We start from the raw sequence: 17,804 nt of genomic DNA on the forward strand, positions 1-17,804 counted from the left end.
TACCACCCATTAGCTGCAGGACTTATGACACATGGTAGACTTCAAAGTGTTTTTCATCAGAATAATGGAAATAACAATTCCTTCCATACTAAGTCACAAACTGTGCAAATCTAATAAGATAATATGCATGACAGAACTTTGTAAAGAGAAAATAGCATAGAAGGAAATTGAAAAAGAAAAAAATTCTTTCCTTTTTCTTGCTTTTGTATTTATAATTCAGAGTACTCATACCAAAGGATCTTGATTACCCAGGAAAATGTTTATCTGATGACCTTTTAAAAAAATGTTTTATGGTTTTTTGATTAGCTTGTAAAGAATCTGCCTGCAATGTGGGAGACCTGGGTTCGATTCCTGGGTTGGGAAGATCCCCTGGAGAAGGGAAAGGCTACCCACTCCAGTATTCTGGCCTGGAGAATTCCATGGACTGTATGTATACTCTATGGGGTCGCAAAGAGTCAGACATGACTGAGCGACTTTCACTTTCACTATGATAGTTGTAATACAATAAACATATACAAGATTTCAATAATTATAAACCTATTTCACAGCTCAGAAAACATCTTTTGAAATGTACACAACATAGATTTCCCAGATTGAAATATCTCAGTAGTTAAAGAAAAGCCAGTAGCATGACTCACACCTGAGGAGGCACCCATGACAAATGCTGCAGCACTTAGGCATGTTGTGCGAAGGCAAATTAGTCAAGAATACACTGCCTTTAAGCCTAAAGCAGGCATCAGTTCTACACAAAAGCTTTCAGGGCTGCAATTTCTGAACAACAGAGACCTCAAGGGCTCTTAGAAAGAATAGTCATGCACCACTAAAACCAGACACATCCGTGGGCTTTCAGAACTGGGAACAAAACATATGAAAGGCTAAGTACTCTTCTGTATAATTCCAGTAAGATGCACTTTGCTCTTACCTGTAGTCATGTGGTTTATTAAATCTGTTGTTTTGTACTCTCTAGATTCAGTGTTGTGTCTTGGGCAACAATGAGCATTTTGCAGTGGCATAAAATTTCAAAAGCAAAAGCCAGAATCCCAGGGACAGGGAAGCCTGGTGGGCTGCTGTCTATGGGGTCACACAGAGTCGGATACGACTGAAGTGACAGCAGCAGCAGCAGCAGTGTCTTCTAACCTTAGGTTCCCCATCTAACTGCCAAAGAAGACCGGTGCTTACCCATCCTGTTGAGCCCAACCTGTTTTCTTACTTGGAAAAAAGATGCCGCCAGCCTCTGTTAAGACTGTGATGACCCAGTCCAGGAATTAGGAAAGCTTTGTGAAGGGTCAGCCTAGATCTTGGATCTTCCTTTCCTTCTGTTCCCTTTGAGATGCTAAAGGATTCCCTGTTCACAGGTGTGAAGACTCAGTACCCTACTGGACTCACCCAGCCCCTCCTCTTCGGGAAGTGATCATATGTGCCCCATGAAGGTCACACTTCCATAGCGTCCTGATTTCCCAACAGCCTTTTTTTTTCCCTCCTTGAATTATTTAAAATCAATAATGATTCCTTTTTAAAAATCACACAACAAAGATGAGCATGAACTCTGTGATCTTAGATAATCTATTCAAACTCTGTGACCCCGTTTCTTTATCTGTAAAATAGCCACAAAGTAAATTTCAGAGATAATATTTCAGAGATTTTTTGTGCAATAAGAGACCCCCTGACTTAGTGACTAAACAACAACACACCCAACTCCATATGGGATTACACTGGCAATGTCACATATTATGATATATGAGCCTTACAATAACCCCTTCAAGCTGACAAAGCAGTTGTCCCAATCTCCATTTTCCAGATAAGTATTTCCAACACACTCTCATCTCTAAGTCCCTTCCCAGTTTTGATGTACTACGTTTCTGTTTAATAGAAAGAGAAACAGAGACATAGTTGGTGAACAAGTTTCAAAAGACTTCTTTCTGAGCCTAATACTACATAACTTGGCTTGCAGGGTGAACAGTGGAAATATTTTAATAGTAAGGGGAAAGATCACATTTCTTTTCTTCCTTGAAGTGTTGAATTGGCATAATTATAATGTAATCAGGTAAGCCAAGGTAAAATGAAAAAAAACGTTTGGTTTTTTCTTGGTCTATTCTTTTTGTTTAATTTATTTTTTAGTTGAAAGATAATTGCCTTACAGAATTTTGTTGGTTTCTGCCAAACCTCAACATGAATCAGCCATAGGTATACATACATCCCCTCCCTCTTCAGCCTCCTTCCCATCTCCCTCCCCACCCCACCCCTCCAGGTTGTCACAGGGCCCCTGTTTGAGTTTCCTGAGCCATACAGCAAGCTCCCACTGGCTACTTGTTTTCCATACGGTAATGTAAGTTTCCTCGTTACTCTCTCCATACATCTCACCCTCTCCTTCCTTCCCACCCCTACCCCACCCTGCCGTGTCCATCAGTCTGTTCTCTATGCCTGTGTCCCTCTTGCTGCCCTGCAAATAATTTCATCAGCACCATCTTTCTAGATTCCAGATGTATGTCTTAGTATATGATATTTACCTTTCCTTTTCTGAAGTAAGTACTTCACTCGGTATGATAGGCTCTAGGTTCATCCACCTCATTAGAACTGACTCAAATGTGTTACTTTTTATGGCTAAGTAAAAAGCCAAAGCTCAAAAACAAAACGGCTTCTGTATTAAGCTTAGGCTACCATAGCAATCCATCATTTATTTTCACTTCAAACAAGTTATTACTTTTCTCCCCTAAAATAGGAGTCAAATAATTTTAATTAACTGCTTATTTCATGCAAAGTGTACAATATTTATTCAATATTTATTTACATAATTTAACCATAATCTATCATATGTTCCCCCAAATTTTGTTTTCCTGTGTTATACACATGTTTATACATGTATAAACAAAAAGCAATACATATACATGTGTATGTGCCATCAGAATTACCTGTAATATGGCATTTATATGCATAGCATATGTTACAAACACACACATATAAATGTGTGTGTGTGTGTGTGTATATATATATATATATATACACACACATACTGGTTTTTCAAAGGTATTCTTATTTACTCATTTTATTCAGAACTTAACTCAAAAGAGAATTCATAATGGCAAATATTGGAAATCCACTCATAAAAATGAAAAATTATAATTTAATTCATAAATGACAATACTTAAGGGCAGAAATATTATAAATTCTTTAAGAAGCAAATTCATACACTATCACTAGTATGTAATTATTTCTACACTATTCCATACTCAGGGAATGTAAGTACAGGGTTAATGCGATGAGATAGAAGTCAGTGATTAAATTGAATAATTATATCAATCCAAGAGATGTTCTTTTTGTGTGTGACAGCTTGCTTGAAAATAATCACTTCACAAACCTACCTAGATCTCAAGTGCATTTGGGGATTAAAACTTAATTTAAAACTCGGCTAAAAAATTCCTTGAACTCTCTATAGAAAAGGTCTAAAGTAAATGCAAAAAAATTATCATCAACATCAGTTAAAGCAATGCTTTGCATTTTCCCCCTAGAGAACACAAGAGTCAAATTCATAGAATTATTTGATTAGACCAAAAATAGTTCATTATCACATTTACAATGAGTCATTCATACTATATCCTATTTCATGAAATCATATTTGCTTTCTTAAAATGTTTTGTAAAATATTACATCAAGACTGACATCTATACATATATCAACATATATCTGCATATATATCATATATATGTCATTCTGATAATACATATATACATTCACACGCAGTCAACACCTAAAATCTATTTTTTGTGTACTATGTTGAGTATACAAATATTTCTTGATTTTCAAACATTACTCTCAAGAAACAGGTACATATATCATTATTTTCAATGTTAAAATAGCTATAACAACAGTTCCATATCTAAAGTGGGAAATTGTTCAACTTCATAATGTTATCATAGTGCTGGTTTCCATGGCAACGCCTTCGCTCCCTTGAGCTAGTAACCATGGACTCTGCCCTAGAGAGGCTTGGACAGAGTGTAATTGAATGCTTTTCTTGCTCAGTCAGGAAACTGAAGCCCAGGTTCTCAGATTCCTGACTTCTCGCTGTCAGTCCAGTAGTTAGTGTCAGAGCAGGAAGTAAAAGGTAGGTCTTCTGGCCCCTGTTCCAGCATCCTGTCAACCTCACTATACTGCCTGCCACTATTCTAAACCCACAGACACTGAATGCACACACGCACACACACCTCATATACAAACGATGCACATAAACGCCGACACACCCAAGCCATTTGCTTCAGTCAGGCTATTTTAAGAGTCAAACAACATTCTTTATGATTTTCTAGCACTACAAATAAAACACTGTTCTCATTTTGGCATGATAATGACAAGATGACTTATTGGTTATGGATGTAGGATATAGAAAGAATTGCTTAAAAAGAGAAGAATCAGTATCACACTACTTTTCCAGATATTTTCATTCATTTTACTAGGTATTTTCATTCCTTTTCACTTCCTTTACCGTGTCTATTGTTTAGGAACCTATAATTATAAACAGTTAAAACTGTTTATATTACTACATGTAATAATATCTAGGCAGTTTACATCATGGTTCCCATTTGCTAACCACTTGTAACAATAAGAAATATGAAACACTGTAAGAAAAAGTAATTTTTCTATTTAATTAAATATTTATCTATAAATAACAAACAGATCCTAGAGCCTAGATCTGTGTTGTCCTACAGAGTAGCCACCAGCCACCTTGCAGGGCCCTTGAAATGTGGCAAGTCTGAATTGAGATATGCTGTAAATATAAAATACACTGCAGATTTCAAGACTTTACCCCTACAAAAATAATGGAAAATAATCTCAATTTTTTACTACTGTATGTTGAAAGGATAATGTGTGTATATTAAATAAATAAAATATATTATTTAAATTAATGTGACCTGCTTCTTTTTAGTTTTTTAACATGGCTACTAGAATATTTAAAATTGCCTATGTGATTTATATTTGTGGTTCATACTGTATTTCTGCTGCTCATCCCTGGTTTGATCATTCTTTATCTTCCTGCCTGAAACATCTCATTTCCTATTTCCCCAAGTTCAGAACCTACCCTACACGATTAAAGATGACCTTGTTCTTGAACCCTTTTCTGATCTCTCCCACCAGGAAATGAATCCTTGCCTCTAAAACATCAGTGTCTGCTTCCAGCCTTGACCACTCTATTCTAACACCACCACCAGGGTGCAAGTTATCAGCAAACACGGTCTATATATGTTTTTATGCATGTTTGTAACCTATAAAACAACCAGCATGGAGCTTTAGTAAAGCATCAGTAAACTTGTACTAGACAAGTAAGCAAAGAAATTTATCCATAGTGTATTTGTCCTCGGTTCACTTTTTAAAAATTTATCGATTTATTTTAATTGGAGGTTAATTACTTTACAATACTGTAGTGGTTTTTGTCATACGTTGCCATGACTCAGCCACAGGTGTACATGTGTCCCCCACCCAGACCCCCCTCCCGCCTCCCTCCCCACCCCATCCCTCAGGTCGTCCCAGTGCACTGGCTTTGGGCGCCCCGTCTCATGCATCAAACCTGGACTGGTCACCTATTTCACATATGGTAATATACATGTTTCAGTGCTATTCTCTCAAATCATCCCACCCTCGCCTTCTCCCACAGAGTCCAAAAGTCTGCTCTTTATATCTGTGTCTCTTTTGCTGTCTCGCATATAGGGTCATTGTTACCATCTTTCTAAATCCCATATATATGGGTTAATATACTGTATTGGTGTTTTTCTTTCTGACTTATTTCACTCTGTATAATAGGCTCCAGTTTCATCCACCTCATTAGAACCGATTCATTTTTGTTCAGATACATCTATCTTGAAAGATTAGGATTTTCTGAAATACTAGGTCTATGATTTAATAACAGGATACATACCAGCTGACTCTCTGGTACCGTAGAAGATGGTGAGGAGAGGTTTGCCTGCAAAATTATAAACATAGTGTCTTTTAGTGAAATTCATAATTTAGTAATTATATCTGTTTAAGTATTTTGAAGTTTTTTATTATTAAAATAATACATATAAATTTTAGAATTTTGACAGATATTGAGGAAAAATACCATTATGTCAACTCCAAAATAATTGTTTTACATTTTTTGCTCATTGCCTTTCAATATTTCCCCTACACATTTTCATTCAGCTCACATAGTGGTAAATCTGATGTTTTACATAGTGCTTTTCCTTAGCATCTTAACACAAGCACCAGCAAAAGGCATCAAAAATTCTTCAAGGTGATGTAATATTTCATCCTCCATACACTCCATATTCTACTGACACCAACACTGTTAGCTATTTATATTTATTTATAGTAAAACAAAACAACAGATTTTGCCTTAAATTACTCATATTAAAAAAATAAAGCTTTCATGAAAAAAATCTTTTTTTTTTTTTAAATTGTTTTAAGTTAATATTGTTTCATCATTCTTGGTTCCTGAATTTCACACCTTTCTTCTGGAGTTAGTTTCCTTCTCACTGAAGTAAATGCTTTGATAGTTTTTTTTTTTTTTTTTTTTCCCAGAGCTTCCCATCTTGAACTCTCTCTGAAATGTCTTTATTTTGTTCTCCTCTTGAGCTAGAATTTACCTGAACATAGAATTCTAGGATAATGGTTATTGTTCCCAGCATCTTGAAGATACTGTCCACTTGCTCTGACTTCTGTTAACTGCTGTCTGTCTAAACATTGTAACTTGGATTATCTGTCTTCACATTTCATTAGTGTTTAAGGTTTTTCTCCAGGGAATTCTGAAAGCTCACTATGATGTGTCTGAGGGTGACCTCCTTTTATGTATCCTTCTCTGGGGCTTGGTAAAGTCCTTTACTCTGAGTATGCATATCTTTCTTTGATTCTGGAAAATCCTCTAGGAATCTCTTCACATATTGCTTCTCTCCTATTACATCTAATCTGTTCTTTACAGTTTCAATAAAATATATGTTGGGTCTTCTGAATCCATCCTTCATTTCCATAAAATTCCTTGTCATATTTTTTTTATCCCATTATGCTGCATTCTGGATTGTTTCCACACATAAGCCTGACAATTAATGAATCAAAATTAATATACATTAAACATGGGCATTGAATTTTATATTTTTACAACAGCATTTTTAACTTCAAGGAGTTCAATTTGATTCTTTATCCAATCTTTTTATGGTGTCCAGAACTCCTTTTAACTATTTCAACATTTTTATTCTATTTATATTTCATTCCAGATTTTTCTATAATCTCTCAGGGTTAAATTGGGCTTCCCAGGTGGCACTCACCAGTGCTAAAAAACCCACCTGCCAATACAGGAGACATAACCAATGCCCAGTTCGAACCTTGAGTCGGGAAAATCCCCTGGAAGAGGACAAGGCAACCCACTCCAGTATTCTTGCCTAGAGAAATCCTATGGACAGAGGAGCCTGGTGGGCTACATCCCATAGGATCACAGAGTCAAACATGACTGAGTGACTTAGCACACACACACACGATTAAATCTCCTGTTTCCTGTATCTGCTGATTCTCCTCCATGCCTCTGTCCCAAGATGTCCTTCACTCATTTGGTGACTTTTTAGTTTTGATTTTGAGCTCCTCTTTAGTCGGGGTAATTTTAGTGACGATGTCTGTAGGTATCTGAGAAACTCTGGGTTGGAAAACCATGCCAATAATACATTTCATGTTTGCCCTGGTGGGGCCCCAGGAGTTTCACTGACTCTGGGCAAGCTTCCATTTTATTTCATCAAATGCACGGGGGCGCAGGTCCCCACATGTTCAAGTTTCACAGGTTTGTTGTTGCGTGTGCGCTCACTTGTGTCTGACTCTGTGTGACCCCGTGGACTGTAGCCCACCAGCTCCTCTGTCCATGTAATTTTCCAAGCGAGAATACTGGCTTGGGCTGCCATTTTCTGCTCCAGGGATCGTCCTGACCCAGGGATCGAACCATCATCTTTTGCATCTCCTTCATTGGCAGGCAGATTCTGTATCAACTGTACCACCTGGGAAGTCCCATTGAACTTGCTCCAAATCCTTCATCCTCATAAGTTGAGCACCCATTTTTTTATGGATGTGCAGGAGTGCAGGGTACCCAGGAGTGCAGGGTAAAGATGTTGGAAGCATGTATGTCTATTTCCATCCCACACTTCATGGATAGGGAACCTTCCAGATACCTGGATGCACACAAAGGATTCATTTCGAGCTCTCAGATTCACTATACAGTGAAAGTTAAACTCTAAGTTCCTGGCTCCTAAGTCCTGATGCACCTGTGTCCTACAGAACTTATATAAAGTGGGGAACCCCACTTTATATCTTATTTTCCCACCTGGAGCTCTCTCCTCATATCTGGCACCCACAGTTTCACTTTCTTTCTTGTAGTTTGAGATACATATAGACTTTAACAGTTCCATTTTCTCAAGCTATTCTGCCCTTAAATGGGAGGCTGGGCTTCCATATCAGCTCAGCTTTCACCATTGTCGGGAAGTGGAATATATATATAATTTTTTTTTCCTTTGGCTGCACCATGTGGCATACAGGATCTTCCTAACTAGGGAATCAAACCCTTCGGCCCTGCATTTAAAGTGCAGAGTCTTAACCACTGGCCCAGAGAAGTCCAGGAAGTGGTCAAATACAGATGCACAATTTTAAATATACTTGGCTAAGACACAATAAAGCTGTGTTTCTAAACTATTTCTATTCTTTTTGAAGTTGCAAATATGTTCAGGGTTTATGACAGACAAGTCAATGTTGTCTTCACCCTCTGAGAGGTGAATGATGACTGAACACTGAAGGCTGAGTGACTCCCGTGGTATTGCCAAGCACACAGGAGTGTGGATCACTAAACGTGACAACCAGGCACCTGCAGTCCTTCTTGTACTGTGTCCATCACGGTTTGTTTTTTATTTTTGACTCATGCCATTCTTCACCAAGATGGCCACTGATCACTGTCATTCCTGGTGGCTCTAAGGCAGCAGGCTGTCCTGGCTACTGGCTTCCTACCTCTAGCTGTCCTGGCCAATAGCTGTGGACCAGGTTAGTGTCCACTAAGGTTTCTGACTCTTCCGTGCTACAGAAAATTGTCCTTCAGAACACTCACTCACCAATTGCTCAGTTCACCGAAGGCTTCATTTTTAACCTCGTAATGCAATATGAGTAAAGGTTACTTCTAATGTCTTAGGATCTTTTTCCTTTAGTTAGTTTTTCACTATTGGAATACTGAGAGAGTTTCTCTACTCATTTCCTTAGTTAAACAGCTTCTATGAAATATGCTGAACTAAATGTGTCTTGATGGAAACAACACATAGTTAAGGGGCTTCTCTGGTGGTCTAGTGATTAAGAATCTGCTTTGCAATGCAGGGGACACTGGTTCGATTCCTAGTCCAGGAAGATTCCACATCTGGTGGAGCAATTGGGCCCGTGCGCCACAATTGCTGAGCCTGCGCTCTAGAGCCCAAGATTCACAACTGCTGAGCCCACGTGCTGCAGGTACTGATGCCCACGTGTCCTAGGGCCCATGCTCCGTAATAAGAGAAGCCACAGCAATGAGAAGCCAACACGTCACACCTAGAGAGTGGGCCCGCTCACCACAACTAGAGACAGCCCACGGGGAGTGAAGACCCAGCACGGCAATAAACAAATATTTTTAAAAGCATAGTTAAGTTTTTATCTCAATAATTTTAAGGAAAAAAGAACTCACCCACTAAAACTATTTGCACAATTTAACTACATTACTAACATTTTTCAGTACATTGTGCTAAATAATACCAGACTGTAATACAGAAAAAAGATAAAATGCTCAGGCAAATATATTGATTAAATTAGGGGAAAACCCATATATTTTTGCATTCAATCTCCACAAGTCCCCCAGATTTCTTCACTGAGAATGATGACATAACATTAAGGCGTTTTAGACATCCCCAATACATTTTTATTTCATCTAATATAATGGACTTCGTATCACTGTTATGAGAAACTATTTCCAGAAGGAGGAAAAAAATAGAATTAAATTTGAACTTTAGGGTGGAGTAAAGCCACTGCAGATCCTTTATCAAAGAAAAAGAATATTGGTTTATGTGTATTATCACTAATAAAACCAGACTCTCTCAACTAATCTAGTTGTGTCAAACCCTTAGAGAAGCCTCCTTCTCCTTGCCCAATATGGGTTGAGATTGTTTATTAAATTCTGTAGCTATAGTTATGTTACCAATATTCTAGCAATGATTTTTCAAGAGTAAGGAAAGATTGTTTGGTGAGCTGAGGCTGGAGCTGTGAATAGTGAGAGGAGACTACTATATTTAAACAACTGCCCATGGGTAAAAAACTAAACTAAGGAAGAGAAGGAACATGGGGTACCTAAAAACAAGCCTGAAACTGGACCTGAACAGCACTAAGCTTATTAGTCATTTGATCTATCCATGAAGAACATCAGAGAGAGTGTAAGAATGGTTCTTGTGTGAAACAAGGTCCTATGGTCTATATTCTATAGCCTTTGACAGTATTTTAATTACTAAAGAAAGAAAAGGTGGAGAGTGCAAGTATTTTAACCCATTTATCATCATTGAAAACCAAAAAAACACAAAACTTTTTAAAACAAACACAGCAGTCAAAAAATTGTGAAAATCAAAACTTCTTATTTCACAGAAAATCTGTTAAAAAAGCAAATTACTTGCAAACTAATAGAGTTAGACTGAAGAAAGAAACAAGGATTTGAAATCCACTGAAAAATGAATTGTCAAAGACCTCATGCCTGAGGCACATAAAGAAAAGCCAAGCTCCTCAGGCATTTTCTAATGCTGCTTTTCCGTGCAATCTGCAGCTGTTCCCTATGCTTGACTCATGGGTATCTGGCATCACACTAGCAGACACCCTTTTGGGAGATTGAAATAAAATCAAGTTGCAGCAAGTAAAAAGTGCTAAACACTTGCTTTTGCCTTCTACCCTCTGCACTAACACTTTTAGCAATTTTTTCTCCAAGTTATGTCCCTCTCAATTCAATAGCATTAAAGTGTTTCTCTTTGACCTTTTCTCTGTTGACTTTAATTGTCCTGAGTCGTCTTAAGGCTCAAAGGATTTGAAATCCACCGACAGTAGATTTGGGAAGGGCTGGGAGCTGGGTGTAATCAACCTTAATGTCCATTCTATTCTTAGGGTGAGAGAGTGCTCTGTTTTGTACAGAATGGTGGAGAGGATCCGGAGGGGAGTTTTAACTCCAGGCTGTTTTGAGCCATGTATCTTTCCTTTAACTTATAAGTAGAATCTGATATATGATACAAATGAACATATCTACAAAACAGAAACAGACTTACAGACATAGAGAACAAACTTCATCGAAAAAGCAAGAGAGTTCCAGAAAAACATCTATTTCTGCTTTATTGACTAGGCCAAAGCCTTTGACTGTGTGGATCACAATAAACTGTGGAAAATTCTGAAAGAGATGGGAGTACCAGACCACCTGACCTGCCTCTTGAGAAACCTATATGCAGGTCAGGAAGCAACAGTTAGAACTGGACATGGAACAACAGACTGGTTCCAAATAGGAAAAGGAGTACGTCAATGCTGTATATTGTCACCCTGCTTATTTAACTTTTATGCAGAGTACATCATGAGACATGCTGGGCTGGAAGAAGCACAAGCTGGAATCAAGATTGCTGGGAGAAATATCAATAACCTCAGATATGCAGATGATACCACCCTTATGGCAGAAAATGAAGAGGGACAAAAGAGCCTCTTGATGAAAGTGAAAGAGGAGAGTGAAAAAGTTGGCTTAAAGCTCAACACTCAGAAAACGAAGATCATGGCATCTGATCCCATCACTTCATGGCAAATAGATGGGGAAACAGTGGAAACAGTGTCAGACTTTATTTTGGGGGGCTCCAAAATCACTGCAGATGGTGATTGCAGCCAGGAAATTAAAAGACGCTTACTCCTTGGAAGGAAAGTTATGACCAACGTAGATAGCATATTGAAAAGCAGAGACATTACTTTGCCAACAAAGGCCCGTCTAGTCAAAGCTATGGTTTTTCCTCTGGTCATGTATGGATGTGAGAGTTGGACAGTGAAGAAAGCTGAGCGCTGAAGAATTGATGCTTTTGAACTGTGGTGTTGGAGAAGACTCTTGAGAGTCCCTTGGACTGCAAGGAGATCCAACCAGTCCATTCTGAAGGAGATCAGCCCTTGGTGTTCATTGGAAGGACTGATTTTGAAGCTGAAACTCCAATATTTTGGCCACCTCATGCGAAGAGTTGACTCATTGGAAAAGACTCTGATGCTGGGAGGGATTGGGGGCAGGAGGAGAAGGGGACGACAGAGGATGAAAGGACTGGATGGCATCACCGACTCTAAGGACATGAGTTTGAGTGAACTCTGGGAGTTGGTGATGGACAGGGAGGCCTGGCGTGCTGCGATTCATGGGGTCGCAAAGAGTCGGACACGATTGAACAACTGAACTGAACTGAAGGGGGAAGAAGGGTGGGGAGGAGAGGATTGGGAGATGCAAGGTGTTACTGTATGGTGCAGGGAATTTTATTTAATATTCTGTGATAAACCAACATGGAAAGTAATATGAAAAAGAATATATAAGTGAGTCACTTCTCTGTACAGCAAAATTAACATGTGTGCATGTCTGTTCAATCGTGTCTGATTCTTTGTGAGCCCATGGATTGTACCTACTAGGCTCCGCTGTCCATGGAATTTCCCAGGCAAAAATATTGGAGTGGGTGGCCATTTCCTTCTCCAGGGGATCTTCCCAACCCAGGGAGTGAACCCTCATGTCTTGAATTGGCAGGCAGATTCTTTACCAATGTGCCACCTGGGGAGCTCCACAGCAGAAATTAACACACAACATTGTAAATCAACTATCCTTCAATTTAAAAAAATTAATCCAACGGTACGCATAGGAGGTACCATGACCATAGAGATATATCCGTGAGACATCATATCTTTCTTGCTTCTTATTGCTTTTTCTATCTGTAGACCTTACCCTGTATGAATATCTCACTAAAAGTCACTGTAACAGTTAGTAATACATCCCCAAATGTTCTAAGTATAAAAAGTAGAGTTGGAAGTATTTTAAAAGTTTGACTCAGTAAGTCAGGGAATGATGATTCCATGTTGCTATGAACATAACTGGTAGGCAGAATAAATAACCGTGGGCACCAGTGACAGTCAGCCTCCATGTGTCACAGTTTACACTGAAGATCAAACCAAGGGAAATGTGGGTGAAATATGGCACCTTCGTGTTTGATGACGTGTAAAATGATGATACGGACCAAGGCATAAGAGATGTCTCATTAAGTCATTTCTCTTCCTCCTCATTTAGCACAACTGATATAAGGATCTTCCATTTCTTCCTCAGCCTCTCTCACACAAACATATCTTGGAAATATTTCTCAACCATCAAGAAAAGAAAGAAGAATGGTCAGCAGAGTGGAATTTCTTGCTGAAACTGTTCATAACTCATCAAATATCTGGTCACATCCTACAGAAGCAGATGCGGATCCATGTCTGGATGTAAGTGGATTGGATCTGTCACCTCTTACCCTAAGATCTGTGGCTGCATTAGGGCATGTCGGCCCTGAAACACTCCAGCATAGCAACATTGCCAGCCATAGCAACAAGGGGACTGCGTGTGCTGGCTAAATTGGAGAAGATGACCTTTATTTGAATATCTGTTTATAGAGAAGGAAATATTCTTAATAAAGTTTGACACATTTTTAATATACGATGATATTTTGAAAGCAATATACTTTCATTGTAATGATATTTTTCTGTCCCTCCAGCTCATTAAAATGAGATTTTTACCTCTATGCTATATTATATTCAATAAGCCTATCTTTGTTCTTTCTCTGGCACTTAAAAAGTAATTTCTGAAATGTAGTGAGTTTATTAAATGAGTTGTTATCAATAAAATGTGACTCCAAGTGAGAGTTTTTTGGATAAATTAGGAATAAGTCCAAATACTTGCCCTATTTTCTGAAGTTGCTCTTTATTAAGAAAGTATACTGTGGTTTTGAATTACATGAGTGAAATGAAATTATACTGGCAGTAGTTAATGAAAAATAATAAATAGTTGCAAAGACAAGTATAATGTAAGGAAAAAAAATGACATTCCCCTCCAGAGACGTTAGTATGAAAACAGAATCAAACGGAAACTTAATTAGAAAATTCATTCCTTAGGGGGAAAGAAACTCTTTAAAAATGAGTGCCATGGAAAACAATCATTCATAGTTTAACTGATAAATTATGAGTTAATTTACACATAAGAAAATAATTTAAGACATCAGAAATATTCTAAACATTATCATCTCAGATGTTGTCACCAGATACAAAATTAGTCATTTCAAGTTTAGACTGAAGGTTTGGGGTGATGAAGAAATAATTCAGACCCAGAAAATGAATACTAATGTATAAAATATTTAAGGAAGACAAATTATTTTCAGCTTCTGTTGGTGCAAACAAATATTAACGACAGGGGCTTTAACACAAGGAAGACCTAGGTTGGATTTTCCTCCTCTGTGACTGTTTCCTCCTCCATAAAATAGAAATTTGAAATAATCAGACCCACATCATAGGACTGGCATCATGTTAGATGAGATAGTTAAAACTCATCTGTAAGAGCTCAAAACATTAGTTATTATGATTATTGAATTTGGCATCTGTTAAAAACAATGAAGTGAAATATGAATGATAATATAATTAATCCCACAAGTGACCTATGATGATTAGGACCACTCAATGTGTTTGTTAGCCTCATTTAAATTCTATTACACTTAAGAGAACCTGAATTAAATTACTTTGAAATAAACTGCAATTGAAGTACACCATGAATTGAAGAAAAACCTTGACTTTACTACAGTAAAGGAGTAAAATGGTACTTTACTACACCTGGCTCATCCTAAAAAGCAGACTATGGGGAGTGTAACAATGGGTGCAATCAAGATGAAGAAAAGGACATGAATTGTTTTACAAGGATTTTCTATCTTTTTTTCTTTTTTTGATGAAGGAAAGCCAGCCTGTCATCAAAGGCCCCATAAAAAGGAATTAGTCGTGTAATTTCTCATTATTTAATTAAACCACTCTCATCATCCCAGGAAAATCGGAAATCCGATGAACATACTACATTGAGAATTAGCATCTTTGTACATTTGTTTTAACATCAGTTCTCAACACCAGTTCTTTGTCTCGCTCTCCTCCAATTTCTGTGAACAAGTATCGTGCTCTTTCCTATTTTGATTGTTTACTGTCGTCCCCATCCTGTGCTTCACAAATGGGGACACTGCTGTTCTGCTCATCCCTCACACCCAGTGACTCTGCAGAAGAGCTGGGGCATGGCAGACACTCAGATATGTGTCAAGTCAGTGGGGAAAAAGGGGAAAATTGAATAATAGGGCTAGAAACGGACTATACTTTCTACTCATCACAGTTCATAGATTATATAGGATAGTTTTTTAAAGCGCACCCCCACCCCTCCAAAGTAGGGTTTTGAGTGGAGTGTGCTAACCAGCTGAGGATACCCCACAGTGTAACAAAACTTTTTCTTCTTGGTTCTAATTCAAGTCTTCCCTTTTCTCCTCTGAGGTGCAGAAGTTGGTAAACTGCATGATCCCTGCTTTGGAATAAAATCTAAGAAGGGCAGTAACACACCTGGTCCTAGCAGATGTATACTGCGAAGATGACTGTTTTCCTCAAAGTTTGGAAGACAGATGGCAGAATATTGAAATGTTACAACCTGTAGGATTCTCAGATTTGCTTTTGAGTTTCCATGGGAGAAGAAGGGAGAAAAATATAAAGATTAATTAAGTGAAAACTATTCAAGTCACACTTAATATGATGCACTTATAGCTCTGTTAATACAAATATTAGAATTTCTAGAAGAAAATATTATAGAATCAGTGGGGAGAGATAAATTAGGAGGTTGAGATTAACCTCCTAATTATTATATTATATTATTATATATACCGTAAATATATAGAATAGATAATCAACCAGGACCTAAAATAAAGCACAGGAAACTCTACTCAGTAATCTGTATTAACCTATTTGGGAAAAGAGCCTGGAAAAGAACAGATCTATGTATAGCTGTACATCACTCTGCTGTACACCTGAAACTAACACAACACTGTAAATCAACTATACACCAATATAAAATTTCATTTTTTTTCAGTGCAAAAAGTTTTTAAAAAGAAAATATCCCAGTGTCATTCTTTTTTAAAATCATGGTATATTGTATTTAAGATCAATTGTTCACATAAGATTAAGGCTTATAACTAAGGAAGACTTCTGTTCTAAAATTTCATTTTTCTCCTGGAAAGAAATGTCAGACATCATTTAGTAAATGGAATAACTGAAGCCAAATATTTACAAGTGTGACTTCCCTATGATGGCACCAGAAACTAGTTTTCGCACCCCACTGTAAAATTACCCATCTAGTCTTCCAAAAGACATGGACATATTGGAGGTGTCACAAACAATTCAAATGTCATTTTGTGGGAGAAAGTAAAAAAACAAATCTTCTCCAAGAAACCAAATTTAATCAAAATCAAGAATCTTATCTGAGTAAGAATTGATATTTGTTTGAGTCTATATTAAATCTACTTGATGATTCAGTTAACTTCAGTTAACTTTGAATGATTCAAATGCTGTCACAAAGTTTGGGGCAAATGTTAACCTCCTTTAATTAAGTCAGATAACAGAAGAATAATTTGAAATAGCCTCTAACTATGGAGACTGAAGCAGCCCCTGTAGGATTATTGCCATTGCTATCAAATTACTCATCCCCTGGAGTGATGGAAGAAGGCATCCTTATTTCAAATAAGCCTAAATCAGACTTGGGTGCAAACTAAGAGTAGATGAGAAAGAAAGGAGAGAGTAAAGAATATTCCAGCTCTTTTTTTCTTGGATCTGGCTTTTGTAGAATGTCTTAGTCACAAAAAGTATAGAAACATCTCTAAGGACTTTCTTTTCTTACATTCAACTAAAGAATCAAAGAACTAGCTAAATCATGGTGCACCCAGTCTTCCCAAGATAAGGAGGAGGAAGAGAAGTGGAGAGACATAGACGAAGGGGAAAAAAAGAAGGAAGGGAAGAACAATCATTTATTGACTCATATCTGTGTCAGGACTACATTAAGGACTTTTCATACATTAACCATTGTAAATCTTACATCAGCCATTAGTATCCCAATTTTGAAAGTGTTAGTCACTCAGTTGTGTCTGCCTCTTTGTGACCCCATGGACTGTAGCCCACCAGGCTCCTCTTCCATGGAATTTTCCAGGCAATAATACTGGAGTGGGTCACCATTTCCTTCTCCAGGGGATCTTCCCAACCAGGGACTGAACCCGAGTCTCCTGTGTCTCCTGCACTGCAGGCAGATTCTCTACCTGCTGAGCCACTGGAGAAGTCAATATTATAGATTTAAAAAATCTAAGGCACAGACAGGTTAAATGACTTTCCAGGATTCTGGAGCAAGCAGCAACACTGGATGTGAACTTGGGCAAACTTCAGGAGATGGGAGGGACAGGGAGGCCTGGCACGCTGCAATCCATGGGGTCTGCAAAGAGCCGGACACGACTGGACGACTGAACAAAAACAACAAATAGCCACCAAATGCCTCCACTTTTTAAAGTATTTGCTTCAAATAACTTCCAGGAATAACAGAAAATAACAGTGAAGCTTCTAAATAATGTTCTAAGCAGTGTTCCTATCCATACCCCCTAAATATCACTTCCTGAATGTGATGAAGCTGAGTAACTTCACTCAATTCATTATCTGCCTTGGGAAGGTTCAGATGAAGGCAGAAATGTATACACTGA

General features: G+C 37.9%; 1 protein-coding gene across 19 annotated transcripts in view; it reads right to left on the reverse strand.

Annotated features, from left to right (window-relative positions):
• The window catches only part of MLIP (muscular LMNA interacting protein), a 295,821-nt gene that overhangs the window by 67,796 nt on the left and 210,221 nt on the right, over positions 1–17,804 (reverse strand). For all 19 annotated transcript variants that reach the window (XM_061397834.1, XM_061397826.1, XM_061397832.1 and 16 more), the window contains one exon: positions 5,903–5,947. In XM_061397834.1, the coding sequence (XP_061253818.1) occupies positions 5,903–5,947 (45 nt within the window). The remainder of the gene's footprint in view (positions 1–5,902; positions 5,948–17,804) is intronic.

The sequence above is a fragment of the Bos javanicus genome, chromosome 23, assembly GCF_032452875.1.
Source record: "Bos javanicus breed banteng chromosome 23, ARS-OSU_banteng_1.0, whole genome shotgun sequence".
Taxonomy (NCBI): Eukaryota; Metazoa; Chordata; class Mammalia; order Artiodactyla; family Bovidae; genus Bos; species Bos javanicus.